Source organism: Chelonoidis abingdonii, chromosome 1, assembly GCF_003597395.2.
Source record: "Chelonoidis abingdonii isolate Lonesome George chromosome 1, CheloAbing_2.0, whole genome shotgun sequence".
Classification (NCBI taxonomy): domain Eukaryota; kingdom Metazoa; phylum Chordata; order Testudines; family Testudinidae; genus Chelonoidis; species Chelonoidis abingdonii.
The window spans coordinates 255753755-255776546 of record NC_133769.1 but is presented as its reverse complement, the minus strand read 5'-3'; the positions used below and the strand labels follow the sequence as shown (position 1 = coordinate 255776546).

Sequence of the window (22792 nt, the reverse complement as noted above, 5' to 3'; positions counted from 1 at the left end):
CATCCCAGGTAAGTACTCTAAGTGCTAGGCTATGGGGGACACCCTTTCTCCACCTTGATTTTGTGAATCTAGCCCTTCATTTCTTTTGCTTTTATTTAAAAATGGTTAAAAATGCCCCGAAACATAAGAAACTTTTCATTTGACCCACATGAAATGTTTCAACTCTTTGAATTTACCAAATTTCTGTTTGATCTGAACATTTTTTTTAACTGACTGTGAACCAAAAATCAGTTATTCACACAGCTATATTGACAGAGCATATGAGTAAGTGTTTGCAGTAAGTGTTTGTAGGCCACCCAATGTCATACCTTCCAATTTGTCTACCATTCTTAATGTCCAATTTAAAAACACAATGGAAAGCAATGGTGATTCTATGCCCCTTTATTTTACACCAAACTTTGACTTGAATCAGTTGCTTAATTTTCCACCAATTCTTACAGCACTACAGAAGTCTCTGTCCATGACATTTATCATTGCAGTTATCCTATCTGGAATGCAATATGACTTTATTATTTCTATAATGCTTGTGTCCAAACTGAATCAAATGCCTTCGTGAAGTGGATGAAAACAGCAAACATCCTCATTCTCACTTTTCCCCCCCGCCCATCAACAGTGGGAGCATGAATATCTGATCAATGTAACTTTGGCCTAGTCCGAAGCCACACTGTTCCTTTGCCTACTACTTCCTTTAAATCTAGCCTTAATCTGTTGACAATAACTTTCATCAAGATTTTTCCTAGTATTGATCATGATCTTATACTTCTATAAGTATTTGGATCAGCAGGATCTCCTTTCAGGACCAATACAACTGTTGCCTGTAGCTAGTCATCCAGTACCTCCTCTTGTGCCCACACCTTATATATTTTTTCTGATGCCTGGATAGTCCCACAGGCTTTGGCAGCTCAGCTGTTATACTGTCTGTTCTGGCAGCTTCTCTATTTTTAACTGCTTCACTGCTCTTTCTATTTCCCCTTCTTATGATGGTCCAGCCTGCCCTGAAAGCTGCCCCATTCATCTAGTAAGTGTAGAATGCTTGCATATGGATGACCTATAGCTTTCAGTACTTTGTCAAAAGGCTCTTTCCATGCTTCCAGCACTGCTTTGGCATTTGTTATTTGTTCACTGGTAGAGTTTCTTACTGCTTACATCATTGGCCTGATTGTGTTTCCATACAACTTAACTTTATTTAATATAGTTTTCATATCTTGTTTTCTTGACACATCCTCTAGTTGTTGAGCCTCTTCTTTCCAGAAATTTAGCTTTTCCAGTCTTTCTTTGTGATTTGTTCAGTGCTTTGGGCAATGCTTTTACTTCTGCTTTCTCAGCACTCTTGGTTTGCTTGCACTTTTCCAGTACAGTTCTGCTTATGCCTTCCACTAACTTCCTCTGCCAGGGGCGCCAGAGCCTTCCCAAAAGTGGCCCCACCAAAGCCCTGCCCCTGCCCTTGTCCCCGACCCTCGAGTTCCCCGCCCAGAACAAGTGGAGGAACCCAGGCTCCACACAGCTGCCCGTGAGGCTCTCCCTGACCTGGGTCCCCACAGCTGTCCGCATGGCTCATACCATGGCTGGGCTGTGGCTCCAAGGCTCCGCGCCTCCTCCTCGCCTCCCCGGACGGAGCTAGGTTAGAGAGAGCTGCGTGGGCAGCTGTGGTGAGCCGGAACGGAGTCGTGGATCCCTCCACTTCCACCTGCCCTGGGCTGACACAGGACATGGGCCACGGGCTGCTCTCAGCCCCCCTCATTGTGGGCAGGTAGAGGGTTTGGGTGCACGACTCCCACAATTGCCTGGACTCCCCATCCTGGCTGGGCTCTACACTGACCTGTCTGGTGGGTGGGGCCTTGGGGGGAAGAGGAGGGGAAGGGGGCAGGGTGTGCCCTAGCAAAAAGTGGGAGAGCCAGCCCCATCCACTTTCAAAAAGTGGGAGGGCCATGGCCCCCTGGCCTAAGTTCCCTCTAAGCCAGGGGTAGGCAACCTATGGCACAGGTGCCGAAGGCAGCATGCAAGCTGATTTTCAGTGGCACTCACGCTGCCCAGATCCTGGCCACTGGTCTGGGGGGCTCTCCATTTTAATTTAATTTTAAATGAAGCTTCTTAAACATTTTTAAAACCTTATTTACTTTATATACAACAATGGCTTAGTTATATATTATAGACTTATAGAAAGACACTTTCTAAACAGGGTCAGCTCTAGGCATTTTGCGGCCCCAAGCACGCGCTTGGCGTGCTAGGGCCTGGAGCTGCCCCTGCTTCTAAAAATGTTGAAATGTATTACTGGCATGCAAAACCTTAAATTAAAGTGAATAAATGAAGACTCAGCACAGTACTTCTGAAAGGTTGCTGACCTTTGCTCTAAGCTGTGCAGCCACAAGGCTGCACAGCAGCCTATTAAGTGCACAGGCACTCAGGGCTGCGGCAGGGAGATATGCCTCTCCCCCAGCCTTGGACCTATTGCTTCTTGTCTATCCCAAGCGTTCTGTCATTTCTTTCCAAGTTGGACCCTCTCAACCTGTATGATTGTAAGAGGAAGGGTATTATTGGACAGATATTATTTTTCATAATTGTTTTGTATTTTAATATACAGCACCAAAGCTTTAAAATTAGCATTTATTTATCTTTGTTTACAATACTGCTACTTTGCATTCCTATAGTGCCTTCCGTCTGAAGGCTTTGGCATGCTCTACAAATGCTATACATTTACACTGGTTTCTCTAGAATGCTAAGTGCCAGACATTTAAAAACATGTTTTGTTTTTTAGCAATATACAATTACTTGATCTTAAAACTAATTTATTTTGCTTAAAAAAAACAAAATGTTTTTAAATGTCTGAAAGGCATTGTGCTGTACATTGAAAAATACACTATTATGAAAAATATTATCAGTCTGGTCAAACCCTTCCTCTTGCAGGCTGTGAATGATCTGGCTTTCCCTGTGAGCTGGATAGTGTGGATTGGTCTACTAAGGCCTTTAGGTCTGAAACTTATTTGTTATAGAAACAGTATACTGTCTTACAAGGATTCTGCTCCAGGCCGGATCAAAGCAGGACTAATCCCCAGACAGATTTTTACACCAGTTCCCTAAATGCCCCCCTCAGTGGGGCGGGGGCTGGTGTGGCACTCGGAGGGGGGGCGAGGACTTGGGGCAGCGAGGCACTTGGAGGGGGTGGGGCTTTGGGGGCGGGGCTTGCCATTAGAGGGCCTTGGGGCGCTGCAGAAGCCGTTACGGGGCCTGTGGAGGCGGCGCTGGGCCTTCGGGGGGCTTTGGGGGCGGGGCTTCCGGCAGCATGGCACTCAGGGGGCTGGGTTTTCGTGGCACGGCACTGGGGGGGCACGGTGGGGCGGCACTCTTCTTTTCTGCTTGGGGCGGCAAAAAAGTTAAATCCGGCCCTGATTCTGATGAACTAGTTAGGATTAACACTTGTTCTCTCAGGTTTCAGAGTGGTAGCTGTGTTAGTCTGTATCAGCAAAAACAAGGAGGAGTCCTTGTGACACCTTAGAGACTAACAAATTTATTTGGGCTTGTTCTCTCTTTCTTGATGGTTAATTTTCAGGGTTTGTGATCAAAATGATTCTAAAATCCAGCAAGCTGTAATAGTATTCAGAGGCCAGGTCTACACGGAAAACTTTTGCTGACTAGTTGCACTAGCTCTGGTTTTGCGGGTATTTTTGCACCAGGATCTGGGTTGTTTTTGGTGTAGTAGGAACAGCTAAATATGCTCTTAGTGAAATTTGGGGTTAAAAAAGTCAACAAGATCTGTATTTAATGTTAAGTTACATTGGTTAATGGTGTTGATGAGGTGTAGTCTCTGATGTAAGCGAGACAATAGAAACATATAGGGTGGAAAATTATGCCATCAAAATTGCACTTTTGACGGTAATGCTTATTTTGCACCGAGATGGTGTTGGAATAAGCTGTACAGGTAAAAAGCAGTTTTGCTGATATAAACAGCATAGTTATGCCAGCAAAGTGCAACTAGTATAAACCAGGCCAGATACTGGAGCTGTTGGGTCAGATACACAGTGATGCCTAGGGCGGCAAGTGGGGCAATTTGCCCCAGCCCTCCACAAGAATATAATAGTCTATAGTATTGCAACTTTTTTTTATGGAAAGGGCCCCCAAAATTGCTTTGCCCCACGCCCCCTGAATCCTCTGGGCAGCCCTGCAGATACATGCTGTTAGCCCAGCATGTTTTGGAGTCTGGATATTTAAGGTGCATTACAAATGGTAAAAGAGATGTCTTTAGGCTATGGCTACACTTGAAACTTCAAAGCGCTGCTGCAGCAGCGCTTTGAGTGTGAGTTTGGTCGCAGCGCCAGCGCTGGGAGAGAGGTCTCCCAGCGCTGTGCGTACTCCACATCCTCTACGGGTGTAGCTTGCAGTGCTGGGAGCTGTGCTCCCAGCGCTGCGGCACTGTTTACACTGAGGCTTTACAGCGCTGTATCTTGCAGTGCTCAGGGGGGTGTTTTTTCCGCACCCCTAAGCGTGAAAGTTTCAGTGCTGTAAAGTGCCAGTGTAGCCATGGCCAAGTCGCAGAATGCACCTTTGTTTTGTTTTGCTGGAATCGGACAGCAGCTAAAAGTGCTTCTCCATTTCAGGCGGGTGGGACGCAGCAAGAGCCAGACCAGAGTGTATTTGCAGGGCTGTTGCGGCCGGACGCTGCAGGGTCTGGATTATTTGGGTGTATTTATTCTATTCTCTCCTGCGGCAATAAAATCACTGACGCTGGGACAAGACAGGCTGGCTCCATGGGAAAGACCCAGGGCCTCACAGCACCGTAGGGCGGGGCTGCACCAGGGGCGCGGAGAGGCTAACGCGCCGGGATCACGGGCGCTGGAATTTGAGAGGCCGGGTCCAAAGCAGCCAGTGACCCCTCCGCCCGCCTGCTCCCCAGTGCCAGCGGCGCGCGGCCCCAGCCGTCACGCGGCCCCGCTGTGCCCGCCTCGCGCAGGCGCGCTGAGACACGAGCAGCGCTTCCTCCTTCCCCTGCAGAACACACCTCTCACGCCGAGAGCTACGCCGGCCTGCGCATGCGCCCAGGCCGAGGCTGGGGCAGAAACTGAGTGGTGGAGGCGGCAGCTGCTGTTGCTGCTGCTGCTGCGGGCGGAGTTCGCGCCGCGCGCCCCGCCGGGGATGGTGAGCTCGGGCCCGCTGCTGCGCCTGCTGACCGCCATCAACCGCCGGAGGATGAAGCTGCTCATGGCGCTCGCCCTCGCCGCCTACGTGGCCTGTGAGTGGGGCGCGCTGCGCTGCTGCCCCTCCGGTCGGGGCCCCGCCGAGAGGCTCCGCCGTGCATCGCCCCTCTGCCCTCCCCAGCAGCGGCAGGTTGCACTTCATGCAGCTGTGCCCGGCTGCGCTGCATGCAGCTGTGCCCGGCGCTGCAGCCCGGCTGGGTCCCGCCCAGCCGCTCGAGTCTCCCTTGGAGGAGTTTTGGGGAGCGGGTAGGGGCCCTCCCCGGCCCATGTGCTGCCTTCGAGTGGCGGGGGACGGAGTGCCGAGGGCAGCCCCGGCCCCAGAAGCAGGGCGCAAGCCGGTGTGCCCTTGGCAGGAGAGCGCCAGGCGCGTTTGCCGGGTTGCTCAGCATTTGAAAAATTCAGTGCCCCACCCCCACCCCCACCCCCCGGTGTGTTGTTTTCAGAAGTTGAAGTTGCCCTGCCGGGGTGGGGAACACCTCTCCCTACACACAGCTGATGGTGCAGAACTGCAAACATATGGCTCAGCTGCTTAGTAGTGTGCTTGTAACTTACACAGAATCAAACCCAACAAGAGGTGGCCTAGGCATTGGGGGTGCACCTCTTCAGGGCTGACGAGAAGGGGGACAGTTGTACCAGGGTCCTAAGCTCTGCCCTCCTCGCCCCCAAGTCTAACTCCTGCCTAAATAAAGAAAAGGGAGGGAATGGGACCTCAGCAAACATGGTGTACCTGCGCACAACATTTCTTCTGATGGGCCTGACCCTAATGATACCTGGATTTACTTACTGATCTTAACTGTTATAACATAACTGTTGAATGTTTTATCTTCTCTTTCTTCAGTTATTTTTGTGTTGAGCTGTTTGAATTACTCAGTGATGCCATGCACAAAAAACAGTGTAAGACCGAATGTGTTCATGGCGTGGGGCAGGGGTTCTCAACCTTTTTCTTTCTGAGGCCTCCCCAACATGCTGTACAAAGTCCATGGGCCATCTGTGCCCCAACAATTGTTTTCCTGTATATAAAAGCCAGGGTCAGTGTTAGGGGCTAGCAAGCAATGCAGTTGCTCAGTGCCCTGTGAAGCTAAGTTGCTCAGGCTTCGGGTTCAGCTCCAAGTTGCGGGGCGCTCCAGGCTGCAGCTCCATGTGGTGGGGCTTTGGTTTTCTGCCTCCTGGGCCCCAGCATGTCTAATGCTAGCCCTGCTTGGCAGATCCCGTTATACCTGATTGTGGCCCTCCAGGGGGGCCCAGACCCTGGTTGAGAACCTTTGATGTGGGTATAGCTAAGAAGTTCTCCAGGAGGACAGGGACCATATCTCTGTTCATTTCTGTATAGTACCTAATACCTTTTGAGTGCAAGTAAATAGTGCTCTAACATTGTGTTTTGTGCAGTACTGAGCATGTTGGGTTCTAAGATCCTGGATTAAAGCATAAAAATAGATGGGAGAATATTAAGATAATTATTGAAAAGAACCCAGGTGGCTCATTGGACCTGAATTAAGTTGTAAAGCTCCAGAATTACATGGCCCCTCTTAAGTCGTCTCCTCCTGGCTGCCCAGTTCAGTCTATTCGTTAGTTTTCTGTGGGCAATTTGTGTGTATTTAAATTCAATTTATTTTATGCTAGCTCACATTTTTTTTTATTTTCAGTGTGGTGCAGATCTTCCTGTGCAGCTACTTGTTGTCAGTTATAGAAGTTGGCTGGGATGATGCTGGAGACTCTGGCATTTGGGTTGAGGACAGTTGGAGCTTTTGATACCCACCAGAGAGACAGGGGTGTGCAGGAGGTAGTTTTAGGCCTTCTTTTGAGATGGAATGGGATGTACGCATTTCTTTTTTCCTTCTCCGGCAGAAGTGATTATATGTCTTGGGAGAAAAGATGTTTGACTTCCATGTTCCCCACCCCCACCAACTGTTGGTAGCAACTAGCTGCCCCACTGCATCTCAGTAGCTGCAGCTACACCAGTGAAGCACACAGTTTCAACTAAAATGGGACCATTAAAATAATTCAGTTGCCAACAATAATTATCATTAGGTGCCATAGGACAATTCACATCTCACTAAGTTATTTCAGGTTGCCTGCAAACTCAGGCAAGCATCAGTATGTTGCTTTATATCCATTAACAATTTGAAGGTTTTCTTCATAGTCATAAGAACTAGAGACTTTATTAAAATGAAAACATAATGTCTAGAGCACTGTTAAATAGGCAATGTAAAAAATAAACCAGAATTGGGTGGCAATTTATGTGGCCACATGATTATGTTGTCTAGGGACTCCTGGCTCTGGGTAAAATGTTGGCTAGGTTGTTTTTTCAGCAGTTCATGTCTACCTTCTAGTGCGTGGATTAAAGGGAGAAGAGGAAACAGTGTGAGACTTGCTGTGTGGACCTATAGGATCAGAGATTGTCTGCTCATTTTTTGTGACTCACGTGAATAAGGGGGAAGAGAGAGACTAGTTTCACACGTGACTAAGTGTAGCCTGAAATGAAATAGGTAGCTGTGTAATCCTGCAGGTGGTTGTAAGAGGAGGCTTTTTGCAGGTCTGTCATGTCTAATATTATACTTCTAAATCTTTTGACTGGTTCTGCAGTAAATATGATGATTCTTGCATTTTCAGTATTTTATGACAAGGTGCTCTACTGCACTGATCTGATAGTTTCTTGAGAAACTAAATGTTTGTTGTCTTTACTGTAGAAGGTGTCTATCCCTTCCCTGATTCTTTAAAGTATATTTGTTAGAATATTACTGAATCAATACAGTGCACTGGAGTGATCAGACAATGCCAGACTGAAGTAGTGTGGCAGTTGAGAAAACTGAACTACTTGAGAGGGCGCATGTTCTGGCACAATTTTTTCAAGTACTATTTCCAGTGATTAAGTGTTTGAAGGCTATGGACGTCCTTCACATTTTTTTTCCTATTCCCATGTGTTGAGTTGACTGTTCTTACAAGATGAACCGTATTTGGAATACAGTACAATATTAAAACTGAACATAAATGTTTAATAAGTATTCCAAACATTGTTTATATAGAGTTCATACTTCGTGCTTCACATACGTGTTGTGAAATTTTGGTGGAATATTGCTTGTGGGCGTGTGTGTGGAAGCCCCCCAAAATACTGAGAGAATATGATTCTTCTAGGATGGCTCTACCCTGCAAGACTGTTTTGGCAGCATGTATTGTACATACACACTTAGTCCCCCTCTCCACAGTGTGGGCATATGTAGCAATGTAGATGATGAGGTACAGGTTAAGCCATAGAGCCATAGCCATGCCTGAAGAGTGTGGGTATGTAGCCTGGAGTACATACCCTTCATGTTCTCTACTGGCCCATGCTGTGTCTCCCTCTGCCCTGATATTTTTAGTAGCTGTCCCACTACTGGAGCCTTTCCCTCCCCAGAAAAGACTCCAGCAGTGGGGGAAGACTCTGGCAACAGGGAAGGGCTTCGGCAGCAGGGGGTGACTGGGGAAAGGCTGGGGGAAAGCTGCTGCTGGTGAGCGTGGTGCTCACCCCAGTAAGTGGGGTTGTGGGTAGTACAGCCACACTGGAGGAGCTGCTGGTGTAGGGTGCTGGCTCCTGGGAGCGGCAATCTGGCACTGCGCTTCCTGGGAGAGCCCTGCCGTTCCGCAGATACTGACTTATATCTGTATCCTCAGATATAAATTTGTATCCGTGCAGGGCTCTATAAATCTGCATAATTTGCTTTAATCTCAATATTTTCTTAAATCACCTAGAGATGTCTTGATATGATAAAGTGATCAGATGTTCTTTATTTTCTTTAAGATGCAAGAATTCTGCTTCCAGTATACTGTACTTCAATAATTTTTTGATCATTCACAAACCTTATAATTCTAAGAATGCATATTAGTGGTCTCCCTCCATTTTGCCTCAAAAATGTTAGTAATTTTCCATAGTGAGGTCTAGTATTTCTACGACTTCATTACTTTTGCAAAATATATCACAGTATGTTTACTGCTACAAAAAGCAAGGTAATGTGCAAAGTACATTTTTGGAGGGTATTTTGATTTTTTCCTAGTAGTGTTTGTTTACTTAATTGTTAAATTGCAAAATTAAGTGAATTGCTATGATCACCAAATTTGTGTTAGTGAGACTCTAATGTATATTCCAACACAGCAAATAATATAACCTATAACTAAACCCCTGTGTTTTCAGTTTTAAATGATTTTTTACCAAACCTCCCCCAGGTTTTACAAAAAGTATTATTAGTGTTTTTCCAATTTTCTTTCTACTTTCTTATCATTCAAATAAATATAAATATTTGTGCAGAGAGGCCTCAGAGACAGTCCAACACATAGTGGCAGGATGTAAGATGCAGGCAGGAACAGCATACACTGAACGGCACAACCAAGTGGCTGGCATTATGTACAGGAACATCTGCACAGCGTATGGGCTGGACCCTCCCAAGACCAGATGGGAGATTCCACAGAAGGTTGTGGAGAATAGCAGGGCTAAGATTCTGTGGGACTTCCAGATCCAGACGGACAGGCAGGTACTGGCCAATCAACCAGACATCGTGGTAATAGACAAGGAGCAGAAGACAGCGGTGGTGATAGATATAGCAGTGCCAAGTGACAGCAACATCAGGAAGAAGGAATATGAGAAGCTGGAGAAGTACCAGGGCCTGAAAGAGGAACTAGAGAGGATGTGGAAAGTGAAGGCCAAAGTGGTCCCAGTGGTGGTAGGAGCACTCGGGGCTGTGACTCCTAAGCTGGGTGAGTGGCTCCAACAGATCCCAGGAACAACATCAGAGCTCTCTGTCCAGAAGAGTGCGGTGCTAGGAACAGCTAAGATACTGCGCAGAACCCTCAAACTCCCAGGCCTCTGGTAGAGGAAGACACATACCACCCATAGGGGTGAGAGGGGAATTTTTTTTTTTAATAAACTTATGCAATGTATTGTGTTTTCCTAAATGAATGGGATGTGTATTACCGTAATACAGCAGTCTGTGTATATGCAAAGCTGCCTGTTGAAATAAAACTGTGTATTAGTCTAGATCTAGAAGATGTACACAATAAACAAATAGGCATGCATGCAAGCTCTGACGTGCGTGAGTATCTGAATGTGCAGCAACTCCCCACTTAATGTCCTCTTGCTTAATGTTTTTTCGATGTTACGGCCCTACTCTATTACAGAACATGGTTGCTTAAAGTTGTGCAATGTTCCCCTATCACGTCATTTGGCCGCCTGCTTTCTTCACGGCTGGCAGTCCCCCTGTCTGATACTTCACTTGCCTCTGTCAGCCTTTCAATTTTCGTGGTTTAACAATCACAGTTTTCTAATATTTTATAAGTGATGTGCTTCACACAGCGGCACAGGAGAAAGAATCACACAAATGAGGAGTGACTGACTATATCTAGGTAAACGCTCACCTTGACCATACACATTTCAAATGAACAAAGTAAACTAACTGGAAAAAAAAGTAGATAAAGGTTTTTTCCCCTTCTGTTCCCTTAATAGTAATTTTAGGGGTTTCCCAGCAACAACTGTAGGTTTAAAAAAAAAAAAAAAAGGTTAAAAAAGGAGTGATATTTATGGTGGCTATGTTCCTTCAGTGTTTTTCAACCTGAAAAGTGGGAAGGACTGAAAATCAAAATTAGGATGCCTGAAATGTGGACCTGAAAATTTGTATTGCCATCCTTTGTCTGAAGTATTGTTCAATGCAAATGATTATTAGTGGCAATACTTGGTACAATAAGTCAAATACAAGCACTTTGTTGATGACATTTTCTTTGTAAAGCACCTTGAGATCTTTGGATGAAAAGCATGATATGAAAGTGTTGGGGAAATATTGTTAAATATGAAGTAAGTGTTCCAGTTACATGGACAACTAGCTTGTATTAATCGTTAGATTCCAGGTACTCAAACACTTAGACAAAGGGCCTGATTCTCCACTACTTTCCACTAATTCCACTTAGGCACTAATTTTCACTTGTGCAAAGTCAGTGTGAAACACTGCTAAAATGAGAATAGTGGCGTTTCACACTCACTTGGAAAATAAGTAAATGACTACACAAGGTGCAAGGCAGTGGAGAATCAGACCTGTAAAAAAAGTGTTTGACTATCTGGAGGTTATTAATAAAATCTAGTTCTAAATGACTGAGTTATAGCTCCTCCCCCGCAGCCTCCTGAATGCTGCGAGACAGCTGATGCTGTGGGCAGGAGGTAGGGGGAGCAGGGAGAAGGTGCTGAACCATAGGGTCTGCCAGTGGGTGGGAGGTGTGGGGGAGTGCATAGAGGAGCTCTGGGATCACAAAGACTACTCCATATTCTGTGGGGGTGAAGAGGAAGATGCAGCACTCCATGTCAAGTAGCTAAGACATCAGACTATGGCCACGTCTACACTACACAGTTTTGTTAACATAAGGCAGCTTACACCTCCATATTTAGGTTGACGTACACGCTGCAGTGCTCCTCCCGCTGCTTGTCCCTCGGCCCATACCGCTTCCCGCAGCCCCCATTGGCCTGGAGCAGTGAACCGTGGCCAGTGGGAGCCGCGATTGGCCGGACCTGTGGATGTGGCAGGTAAACAAACCGGCCCAGCCCGCCAGGGGCTTTCCCTAAACAAGTAGCGTCCCAAGTTTGGGAAACACCTCCATAGGAACATAAGAAAATGACTAAAAATTGATGTTGTCATTTAGGGGGAAGATGGAGGGAAGGGGCAACGTGATGGGCAAAATTACCAATGTACAGTTAAATTTCACTTAGACTAGAGATCGTGAATGATTTTTCATAATTCAGAATTGGTGCAGATGTACAGAATGTAATCATTTAGAAAGGAAATCTTTTTTTGTCTAATGTTATCACGGTGATCCCTTTTCATACCTGGAATTACATAACCAAGGACAATCAGATTTCAATTGTCCTTGCAAAGTATTTTAATTGAGGAGATTCCTAAATAAAATATCTGGTTCTGAATTTTAATAATTCTTAAATTAATGTACTGGTTGAAGATTTGAAATTATAAATATGGTGCTTTTAATTCATGTCTCTGATTTTTGTTTTTTTGTTTTTTGGTGATGGTTCTTCTGTTTTTTCATAAAGACTCGAGTCCTCACGATGGACTAAGACTTGCTTTTAAGAAATATTTCGGGGGGAGGGTGATATAGAGAAGAAGGATAAACTTGTGGGTACTGACACTGGCACAGACTTCCTGTGTGACATTCGGCAAGTCATTCTTACCTTCATTTTACAGATGGGGAACAAAGGTAACATTATTTCCTTACTTCACCAGGGCAGTGAGGATTAATTAGTTAATGTGTACGAGGTGCTGACTATGGTGAGGAATGCCTTAGAAAAATCTATAAATAGACAAACAGTAAATGCACTGTGTATTAATGAACTGCAGTCACTCCAACCAAGTACAAAAGAATCAAAACATATGCACATAAATCTTTGTTCTTGATTCCAAGTATTTAAAAAGCTGATGTCTTCTTGCTGTAAACAGCATCTACTCAGAGCAGTGACTTTGGCAAATGTAAGCAGATATCAGTTTAATGGTGGATCATTTTTTAAAGTATGGCATATTTTTCATATTCCAGTTTGAGCGCTAAATTTTTTACCTTTGAGCCTATAGATCAGATGTGGCCTGCAGGACCATCCTGCCTGGCTCCTGAGCCTAGTCCCCGGCCCCTCCTCTGCTGTCCCCCGTCCTCCGTAGCCACACCGCTGCGCAGGCTGCACTCTGGCCCGCCACTCCTGCTGGGCAGCGTGGGGAGTGCAACTGGCTCTGTCCGGGTGTCGCGACGGCGAGCTCCTGCTGCTTGTAAGGGAGTCCCGGGGTGCCTGTCAGGGAGCAGGGATGTGGATAAGGGTTGGGAGGGCAGTCAGGGGACAGGGAGCCGGGGCTGTTGAATAAGGGGTGGGATGCTGGGGGACAGTTAGGGGTGGGGGTCCTGGGAGGGGATGGCCAGGGGATGAGCAGAGGGAGGTTGGGTGGGGGTGGGAGTCCTGGGGGGCTGCCAGGTGGTGGGGATGTGGACAGGGAGCAGGGGGGTTGGATAGGGGGAAGGGGTCCTGGGAGGGGGCAGTCAGGGGAAAATGAGCAGAGGGGGTTGGATGGGTTGGAGGTTCTGAGGGGGGCAATCAGAGGGCGGATGGGGGTAGGAGCCAGGCTGTTTGGGGAGGCACAGCCTTCTCTGCCCAGCCCTCCATACAGTTGCATAACCCCGATGTGGCCCACTGGCCAAAAAGTTTGCCCACCCCTGCTATAGATCTCATATTTAACCCACATGCCCCTCCACTGAATAAAGTCTCCAAACAGCCTGTAATGTTCCTTCAACATAAGAACCAAGTGGCAAGATCTCTGTTAATATGCATCCGTTAGCATAATTACAGAAATGGCTCCTCCAGGCAAATTGAACAACTTATAAAATTCCCAGAGATATCAGCTACTCATTAGAAAGAAAACCATCTTTTGTTGGACTATACCTCTTGGACCTCTCTTGTTGATGGGGGCTTATCTGAATCAGTGTTTATCCGGAGAAGAGAGCCTTTGGTAACTCATCAGATATTACAGCTAAGTGACTGGACTTGCTGTGTGGCCATGACATTAGTCTTGTTTGGGTTTTTTTACACTTGTGGGGCAGGAGGAAAAAGGGGGGTTGTGAGCTGGGACTCATGAGAAACAAGAGTGCTAATATTTGGATGTAAAATTTTAAGCCGCTTGGCTGTGTAGAACTGTGATGTCTTATTTTAGAAACTGCCCTCCTCCCAGTCGCAAGGACCTTCATTCTCACCCCTCATTCCCCCAAAATAGATTAGGTAGGTTCATGGAATGTTTGCTTTTCTGGAAGCCATAGCTTTAAACATATGATGTCTGTAGTATTGATTAGCTCTTGATTGACAGTCTTCAAAGCACTTTACAGTTAATATAGCACCCCTCCGTTTTTTTCCTGAAGGTGAAATAGAGCCAGAGAGATTCGTCCTGGATCAGAGGGAGTCAGAACAGGATTTCAGCTCCTCACTCCTTTGTGCAGTCCATTTAAAACACACTCAAAACACTCTAGAACCTTTAAGTTTTCTTTTGAACTTTAACATTTTTTTTATTTTCATTGTGGAAAACCCACTTAGGTAAATACAAGCTTTCAGTGGGACGCCAGAGACATTCTTCTTTCTGGCTGTTTTGAACTCAGTTAAGGGCCTGAAAAATCCAATTATTTTCTTTCCTTCTCAGGGTACATCTGCACTGCATGTGGGAGGTGTGATTCGCAGCATGGGTAAGCAGACTTAGGCTAGCTCAGCTCAAGCTAGAATGCTAGTAGTGACCGCGTGGACCTTGCAGCACTGCAAGGTGGGGATGGGGTCTGGGGCAAAGCAGCGGGTTAAGTACCTCCTGGGCCCTCAGGAAGCCGGTGCCTATAGCTCAGGTGACTAGCTCAAGCCACTGCCTGTGCTGCAGTGTCATCACTGCTATTTTTAGTGTCTTAGCTTGAGCTGAGCTAGTGCAAGTTTGTCTGCCTGTGCTGGGAATCACAACGACCTACTGCAGTGGTAGATATACCATCATAGGTCACAGAGATACTGCAGGCCAGTTTATGACCTTAGCTACATCTCTGCAGATTCACTGAATGCTACTGATCTGGTCTTTACTCCTTACCTGTGAAATGAGCAAATTGGACTTGAAGCCAATGGGATGAGGTAATCTTGGAACCATAATGGTCCAGTTCTTTCAGAGTTATGTTTCTGTATGTCACTGCCCTTTACATCCCATCAGAATGGTTACGGAACAAAATCCCACTAACTCTTTCAGTAAGTTTTCTGTACTGATGAATCCAGACACAGTTCTTAATTTTAGACTTTCTTATTAATTTACATATTTGTTTATATCAATAGCTTCCTATTTGTGATCTCTTCTCTAATTAATTGTCACAGAATAGCTGCTTATGTGCTTTGCTCAGATCTCTAATTGAGTAGAGGTCCTGTGTGTGTGGTGGGGTGTCTGTCTTCCATCAGTCAGAAACCCGGAGTGCTCTTCCTAGTTTACGTACAAGGGCTTGCTTTGTCTGTCTGCCTGTCTTAGTATCAGCCTCTGGCTAGTAGGTGTCTAATTAGTTAAAAAGCCCTTCTCCCCTCTTTCTCCCCATGATTGCAGGGAAGGAGAAGTTGCTTTTCTTATTCCCCCAGTGGGGATGGGAGGATAAATGCAGATCCTCTTACCCATGTTGCTGTACTCAGCCTCCTACTGGCTGCTGATCTTGGGTCATATATAATATAAGAAATTTTACTAGCTCCAGTTCCTTACTCAGCTGCCAGTGCCTTTCTCTCCTGCATGTTTCCTTTCATACTGTTCTGCAGCTGAATGGGGAGTAATTCATGTTTTTGGCTGCCAAGTTCTGTACAGCTCAGTGTGAGACACTTCTTGATGGTGAGAACAAATCACTGAATAGCGGGACAGTTGTGTGGGAGATGAATCTGTTCTCACATACTGGTGGGGATGTTGGAAGACGTAGGATCAGCTGAGAGGGGCCAGGTTGACCATAAGGAAGAAGGACTGAGGAGCAGGCATGACCAGAAACCTGATTAGAGCATTGGGTTGTTGGAAGGAAACTGGAGAGAAGTTTGAGAGAAGCTAGGAGAGCCTAAGGCAGCCTCTCACTTCAGTCTACCTCTGACTCTTCTATTACCTGCCTTTCAGCCCCTGTCATCTCCCTGTAGCCCAGTGGCTCTCAAACTTTTATTACTGGTGACCTTTTTAACATAGCAAGTCTCTGGGTGCGACCCCCCCCCCCAAAATTAAAAACACTTTTTTATATATTTAACACCATTATAAATGCTGGAAGCAAAGCGGGGTTTGAGGTGGAGGTTGACAGCTTGCGACTCCCCATGTAATAACCTTGTGACCCCCTGAGGGGTCCCGACCCCCAGTTTGAGAACCCTGCTGTAGCCCATACCTTCTATCCTGCCATGCCCTCCCCCACACCTCTGCAGTGTTCTCTGCACAGCTGACTTCCACCACCCCCTGTATTGTGTCCTCCTGGGGTTCAGCAGGGGTAGCATTGAATGTGAAGAGACAACCTGGCTGCCTTTGATTAGTGCACTTCAGCATCCTCCTCTCACTACTTCTCCCCTCCCCCTGCTCCTCCCCCCCCCCCAAAACCCCAAACAACAAAGCATCTGGAAAGAGGACTACTAGGGAATTCCTGTTTGTCTTGCCTCATTGCTGGGTGAGGGAATCCAATTCGGATGTGTGACAGGTAGAAACTGTCTGAAATTTTTCAAGACTGAAATTTTGGCAAGCAGCAGCAGCCAAAAAAACCAAACCAAACACCACCACAACGTTTACCCAAATGTATTGCGTTTTGACCAGCTGTAGATATCTCCCTGTGAACAGTCATGACACTGGACAACCTGGAGGGGGGAAGTGATTTTGATGTAATATGTAACATTTACCATAACCTCAAATAAAGAGAGTAGTTTTTTGACCTGAGACGGTGTTTGATTCTCAAAATGAAAACTGTATCTTACTGGATGTTGTGTACAGCACCTGAAAAAGTGCATAGACACAAACAAAGTCCTTACTGAGAATGTGAATGTACTGTTTCTTTTGTCATTTCTAGCAACAATAACTTGCCTTTAGGGAAAGTGAACCGTCCTCAGAACTTATAAAGATAAAGTAGGGTCAGGCATTTGTGTCGATGTCGGATTCAGCCTTTATTGGTGTTATGGCAGACTCTATACCAAGGAGCGCCTAGTTTTTTCCTTATGAAAAGCGTGTGAGATTAGGAAGGAAGTGCTGAGTGAATTCATTGCTTGCTCAGTTGTGTAGTCTGGAGACCTTAGATTTCCCCCCCCCCCCAATCAATTGGTTAGAATAATAGCATGAATTAAATGCCAACTGTGAATTAGTTTCAAGCATATGGGATTAACAGATAATCAGTTAGAAAAAATAATAGCCCAGAGTTCAGACTTTCAGAGAGTAAGGAGACAAATAACCTTAGTTTACTGTAATGTACCATTCCACTGGCATCAGTACACTACTTGGCATTGTGAAAAGTGTTTATGTAAATATTTAATTGTTCATCTTGAGGTGGGGGTGGGGGGAAGCTTACTAGTGGAAGCTCAAGTCTGGTAAATTCAGATGGGGCATCTATTCTGGGCTTAGCTGTGGACCTTTCCTGGCAGTGATCAGGAAGTCATTTACAACTCTTATTCTGCTCAGTTGAAACCAGAACAAGCCAATTCAGGGAAGAGGTTAACTGCCCTTCAAGGACAGATGTGAGAGGCTTTGTCTTGTGGAAGACCTTAAATCAGGGGTTCTCACAATAAAATTTTTGGTGGCCTCAGAGTGCAGCCACCCACTCTTGCTGGTGGCTGCGCTGACAATTTTTCCTAAAATACTTCATTAACTTTAGGAAAAACAAACAAATATGCACATACGTATTTGCAAATCATTGTAATTTATTGCATCTTTTTGCTGACTCAGTAAAAATCATATACAGTTGTCTATTGTTTACTGGACCTAAACAGAATAGAAACACAAATAAGGGGCTCAGCAGGTTCTTGTCTTTTTTGTTGTTGTTTCTTTTGCCTCTTTTTTTTGGTTGCTTTTTTAAAGACTTTCTAGCTAGTAAGTCTGCTGCTGTGAAAAGTGAGCCCGGGGACGAATTAAGCCTTGGATAGGGAGGTCAATAGGGGGAATGTGGGGGCTGGAGGGGAGGCATAATGGGCCGGCAGAGGCAGTAGGGGCCAGCGGCGATGTGGGGATGAGCCCCACCGCTGGGGCTTGTAGCCCTGTGGTCAGAGCCTGCTGCCTGCCACCCCAGGGCTGGAGCCTGACTCTACGTGCCCAGGAAGGTGGGGAACTCACTGCCTGCTCCTCCAGCATTCCGCTCTCCAGAGGGGGGCATGGTCCAGCCCCTGCTGGTGGCCTGGGGGAGGGACCACTACTTTGCTTTTCCTCATACCACTGCCCAGGAGGCTGTGGCTGCAAGAAAAGCCCCTGGTGGGCGCATGTGGGAAAAGCTGCACTTAAAGCCTTGTAAATGTTGTTGTAAGCTTTGTCTTCTATATATCTCTGTAAAGCACCCGGCACACACTTGGGTACTGTAAACAAACAAATAAGAGTCCTAAGGAATTACATACAAGCTTGAAGCTACATTTTGTTATACTTAAGTGTCTTTTATTTGGCAGACTAGTTTATTAACCACCACTCTAGGTCTGAAGCAGCCTCCAGGCAATTGAGATTACTGCAGAAACTTTTTGTACTCCATAGCATATTCTAATACCGTAACTGAACAAGACTTTTCTCCCCCTTAAGAATGAAGGAATTTATGTAATTACCCTGAGGCTTGTTGTGCAAGGACTTCTGGAGAGACTTAGACTTTATGAGATTCTGTGTCTTGCTTATTAGGCAACTCGCCCTTCATGTTCAGCTTTCCCACAACACCTACAATTGCCTAGTGCCTAGTTCAGTCCTCTTAATAATTGAGGGATTTCTCTTTTCTCAGTTCATCTCACTCCTTTTCCTAGTCAAAAGTATTAAGAAAATATAAGGGACCTGACACTCTTAATATAATCACATAAGCACTGAACAGGTTCAGAAAAACAATTTGAATAGTGAATAGTTTCATCAGACTGATATTCCATATCTCTGTATCTCACTATAGAAATGGAAAAGCTGACATCTGTTTGTTTACTGTTCTGCATTGTATTGTGGCTTATATCCAAAAAGAGATTACTTTAAAAACTCTCTCTCTCCCATGTTTATATACCTGTGCATATATGTATGTATATAAATAAAAAGAGGGTTAAGGTTGCCAAGGAAAGCATTCAGAATTAAGAAATGCCACTTGTGATGAATCAGTCTTCTCCGCATGATACAGTCTTTAAGTGATCATGTGCTGTTTTTAATGCAGGATCCTTTCCTCATCCAGTGCCCTGGTTGGATACTGCTGTAAATAAGGCAGCTTATTGTTCAGTCTTTGTCTTTGACGTTCAACAATGGTCAACTGCCTCATTCACTGCACACCACCCAACCCTTCAGGCTGGGGTCCATAGGACCCCTTTCTTGCTCACTACACATTGTCCAGTTTCTTTAATGAATAAAGCATTATATCATATCCACTTTGACAAATCATCATTCAGTGACTGCTGACATGGTTTACTCTATTCTATAATGGTTGTGGGATTGGTATATAGAAGGGAAGTATATTAGCTGATCATCCTTTCATATAACCGCAGATCTGTCTGTTTGGAGTATCTCACAATCTGATGTACTGAATGCTTGTTGTTTGTTTGACACGCGTTATTCAAAATTTTTCCCTTTAATAGCGCAGGAGAGCCTCATCTAACTTCATCAGTTTTGTTTGACTCATACACAGGGTTCTGATCACTTGGCATGTGACCTGTTCTTAGAATAAATAAGTTTTTAATATAGATTTAATGAAGTCTAATTTTGTTAGTTTTAAATTTCTTATTAGGATGACATAAACATTGAGAAATAAGTAATGGTTTGTTAAATGGCACTATAATGTTCTCTCTCTCTCTCTCTCTCTCTTTTAGCTGTATGGGGCAACTTTATCAACATGAGGTAATACATTATTTTGTATCAGTATCTTTATCTGAAACAAGGTTATTTCCACTACCATCCCATCACGCAACAATAGGAAGAAATCAGAAAAAGCAGCTCACAAAGTTGTTGAAATGTCAGCTCTTAACAATGGTAGATGTAGAATCCATTCCTGTATTAAAAATGCCTTCAACATCAGAGAAGTACCATAGAGCTGTGGATGTCCTCACTGGCAGGGGACAAGAAATGCTGAGTTTCTCTTCCTCATTCCACTGGAGTGGAAGGACATTCCAGGATAACCAGCAAAGGATTTATACCTCCTTAACCCTTTGGAGATGCCTTAACTGCAGAGTTAGATGAACTATTGACTGTAATGCACCTTCTGTTCACACAAGGAAAAAACGTCTATCTAAGGCTTGAGGGTGCTTTCAGACTAGGCTAGCAGACATGTCTGAGGGTATAGGCTTTAGCTTAGGTTTTTTTCAATGCAGGCTGGCAACCCACCTGTTTTGTAATAAGACTGCAGGCAAAGCAAGCCCAGTTGCTGTTAGTGCTCTAGTGCTTTCCTCCAATTTCACCTGACCTGAACTTCCTTGTCTGCCTCCTTGCTTTTACTGAACTGTTAGTCAACTACATTGGCTCAGCATTTTAACCCTGCATGTGCCTGTTTCATTTCTGCTGCGTTTTCCACAGCATTTGAACGGAGGCGCTATCAGAGTGTGGTACAAATCACACTGTGGTTTGCCAGCTGAATTCCTTAATGACCTTCCCATTAAAAGTTCTTGCTCTCAAATAGTGCTTGCTTATGCCTTCAGAGCCATTTGCATTAATAATGAATAGCTTCTCTTGGAAGTTATTTACATGAAGTATTATTCTCCTGTCACTGCCACGGATAGCAGCTCCATGCTAGGGGTAGGGGCAAGAATGCATCCTGTGAATAATAGGTATAATAGAACAGCCCACCAAAAACCTATCCTAGCACACATGCTAGTACAGCACCATTGTGGACCTGGCCACCCAGGTCTGACACAAGTAGGGCTTTATGATGGTGACAGTCCATTCGGGCTAATTCTGCGGTGAAGGCATATGCTCGGATGTATGGAAGATTCCTGCTGCCACTCCCTCAACACCTGCTACCTTGAATCAGGGAGAGTTCACTGTGTGATGAGGCAACCCAAGGAAACTAATTTTGATTGAGAAAGCATGATCTTATATGAGAATATCCCCATAGAGTTGTAAGGGAAGGGAGATGAACCTTTAGGAGAGAGACCATCCGCGTAGCTTCCGTCCATAGAAGTGGAGTGCTCAGACCAGCCCTCTATAACTAAAATGGTATGTTAAGGAGGGGAAAACTCACTTAACATAAAGCTGCAATTTGCCTGTGTTCAAACCTACAGCATGTGAACACACTACAACAGATTTGACTTTTTAAGATTACTTTAAGAACCTCTTAATATGTTGTGTTTTCTATTAAGTTTTTCCTTAATCGCTTACCACAAAGGAAAAGATTCTCTGTTCTCAGATGCCTGTTCAAAGTTGTGTGCATTGTCTATTTTCAGGAAAATGTCTAATACAGTAATTATTGTGAATTAGTCAGTGTTACTCCGAGTCCTATTCTAATGCTGCAATGTTAACCTATAGTCAGTTTTTGCTGCTGGTGGTACAGTAAGTGGCTGTCTTTTGTGAGAAGAATCTCTAGAACCTGAATGGTTCTACTCAATACTGCACTCCTTCCTGAGGCAAAAGTACTGAAGTCAATGAGAGTTTTGCCTGAGTGGGGCATGCTGGACTGACTGACTTAGTAAGCTTTTTTTTTTTCTTTTTTTTCCCCAGAATGGTGTGAGGAGGATTGTTGTTCTGATTTCTAACACTGTGGTATGTGTGTGTCTACTTAACAAACAGCCTTCTGTTTCTCTAGGTGTAATGACTGCAGGTCCCAAGTAAAGGAGCTCTGTTCTACTTGAAAACTCCATTTTGCATTGGCCGCCCATGAAACCTCTAGTATGCAAAAACTTGCCACTGTAAATCATGTTGAATAGTTTCATAAGCCGTCTGAAACGAAAATTAAGTTGAAACAAGAACTAATGCAAACTTAAGTGAAATCACGTAGGCTTGGACTACACTAGCAAATTATGTTGGTATAACTATGTTGCTCAGGATATGGAAAATCCACACACCTGAGCGACACAGTTATACTGACCTAATTCCTGGTATACACAGCTTTATGTTGATGGGAGAAGTCCTTCCATCAACATAGCTGCCACCTCTCGGGGAGGTGGAGTAGCTACACTGACAGGGGATACCCTTCTGTTGGCTTCACTGAAGCACTACAGTGGTGCATCTGGAGCCATTTCAGAGTAGACAAGCCCTTAGCCAGAAGAATGTGTATACTAAGTGGCATGCTCAGAGGAAGAACATCACTAATCATTTGAGATGTTTCATACGTTTAAATACTAAATTAGATTACAATGAAATCTGTATAAGAGACCAGCTTTATTCTGCAACCTCCTTGTCTTAAGAGGCTACACTAAAGTATCCCCAAATATATTGGCATGGCTCCACCTTTACTAAGCAACCTTTGTTTAAGTATGTTTTTGTCCGTAGAGTGGTTACTTAAAACAATCTTCAGTGTGCTGATTTTGCTTTTAAAAAAATTCAAACCTGCCTTAAACTTTTTTATTAATTTAAAAAGTTCAAAGCCAAAGTTAGAAATATGTGTCCATGTTTAAGTCCCATTAATATGTTGATTGGCTTGCCATCTGTGTGGACTGCTATTTTGAGGAGAGGGGCCTCTGTCTGATGCAAACAGTGACTGACGGAATTAAATTTTCTGTTGTGGAGCACTTGAAATCTGTTTCAATTCTGTGTTTACAAAACTTAATTGTTTTGTTTTTGACAAAGATAATTTAACAAAAAATATTTATAATTGTAGAACATGGCTCTCATCTAGTGCAAAATTCCAGTGCATTCTAACAGGAATTCTTATTCTTTGTGTGTCTTAAATATTTCCTATACAAAGACAGAGTGTATGCTTTGGAAAATGGCTGAGTAAAAATGACACCTTCCTACTCAACTGATGTGGTT

At 44.7% G+C, this 22792-nt stretch overlaps 1 protein-coding gene across 6 annotated transcripts in view; it reads left to right on the top strand.

Annotated features, from left to right (window-relative positions):
• The first annotated feature begins 5025 nt into the window (after nt 1-5025).
• The window catches only part of UXS1 (UDP-glucuronate decarboxylase 1), a 94858-nt gene continuing 77091 nt past the window's right edge, over nt 5026-22792 (top strand). For 5 of the 6 annotated variants that reach the window (XM_032790963.2, XM_075061275.1, XM_032790964.2 and 2 more), the window contains exons 1-2: nt 5026-5224; nt 19702-19729. In XM_032790963.2, the coding sequence (XP_032646854.1) occupies nt 5128-5224; nt 19702-19729 (125 nt within the window). In that variant the 5' untranslated portion in view covers nt 5026-5127. The remainder of the gene's footprint in view (nt 5225-19701; nt 19730-22792) is intronic. The other variant, XM_075061285.1, reaches the window with a different exon arrangement.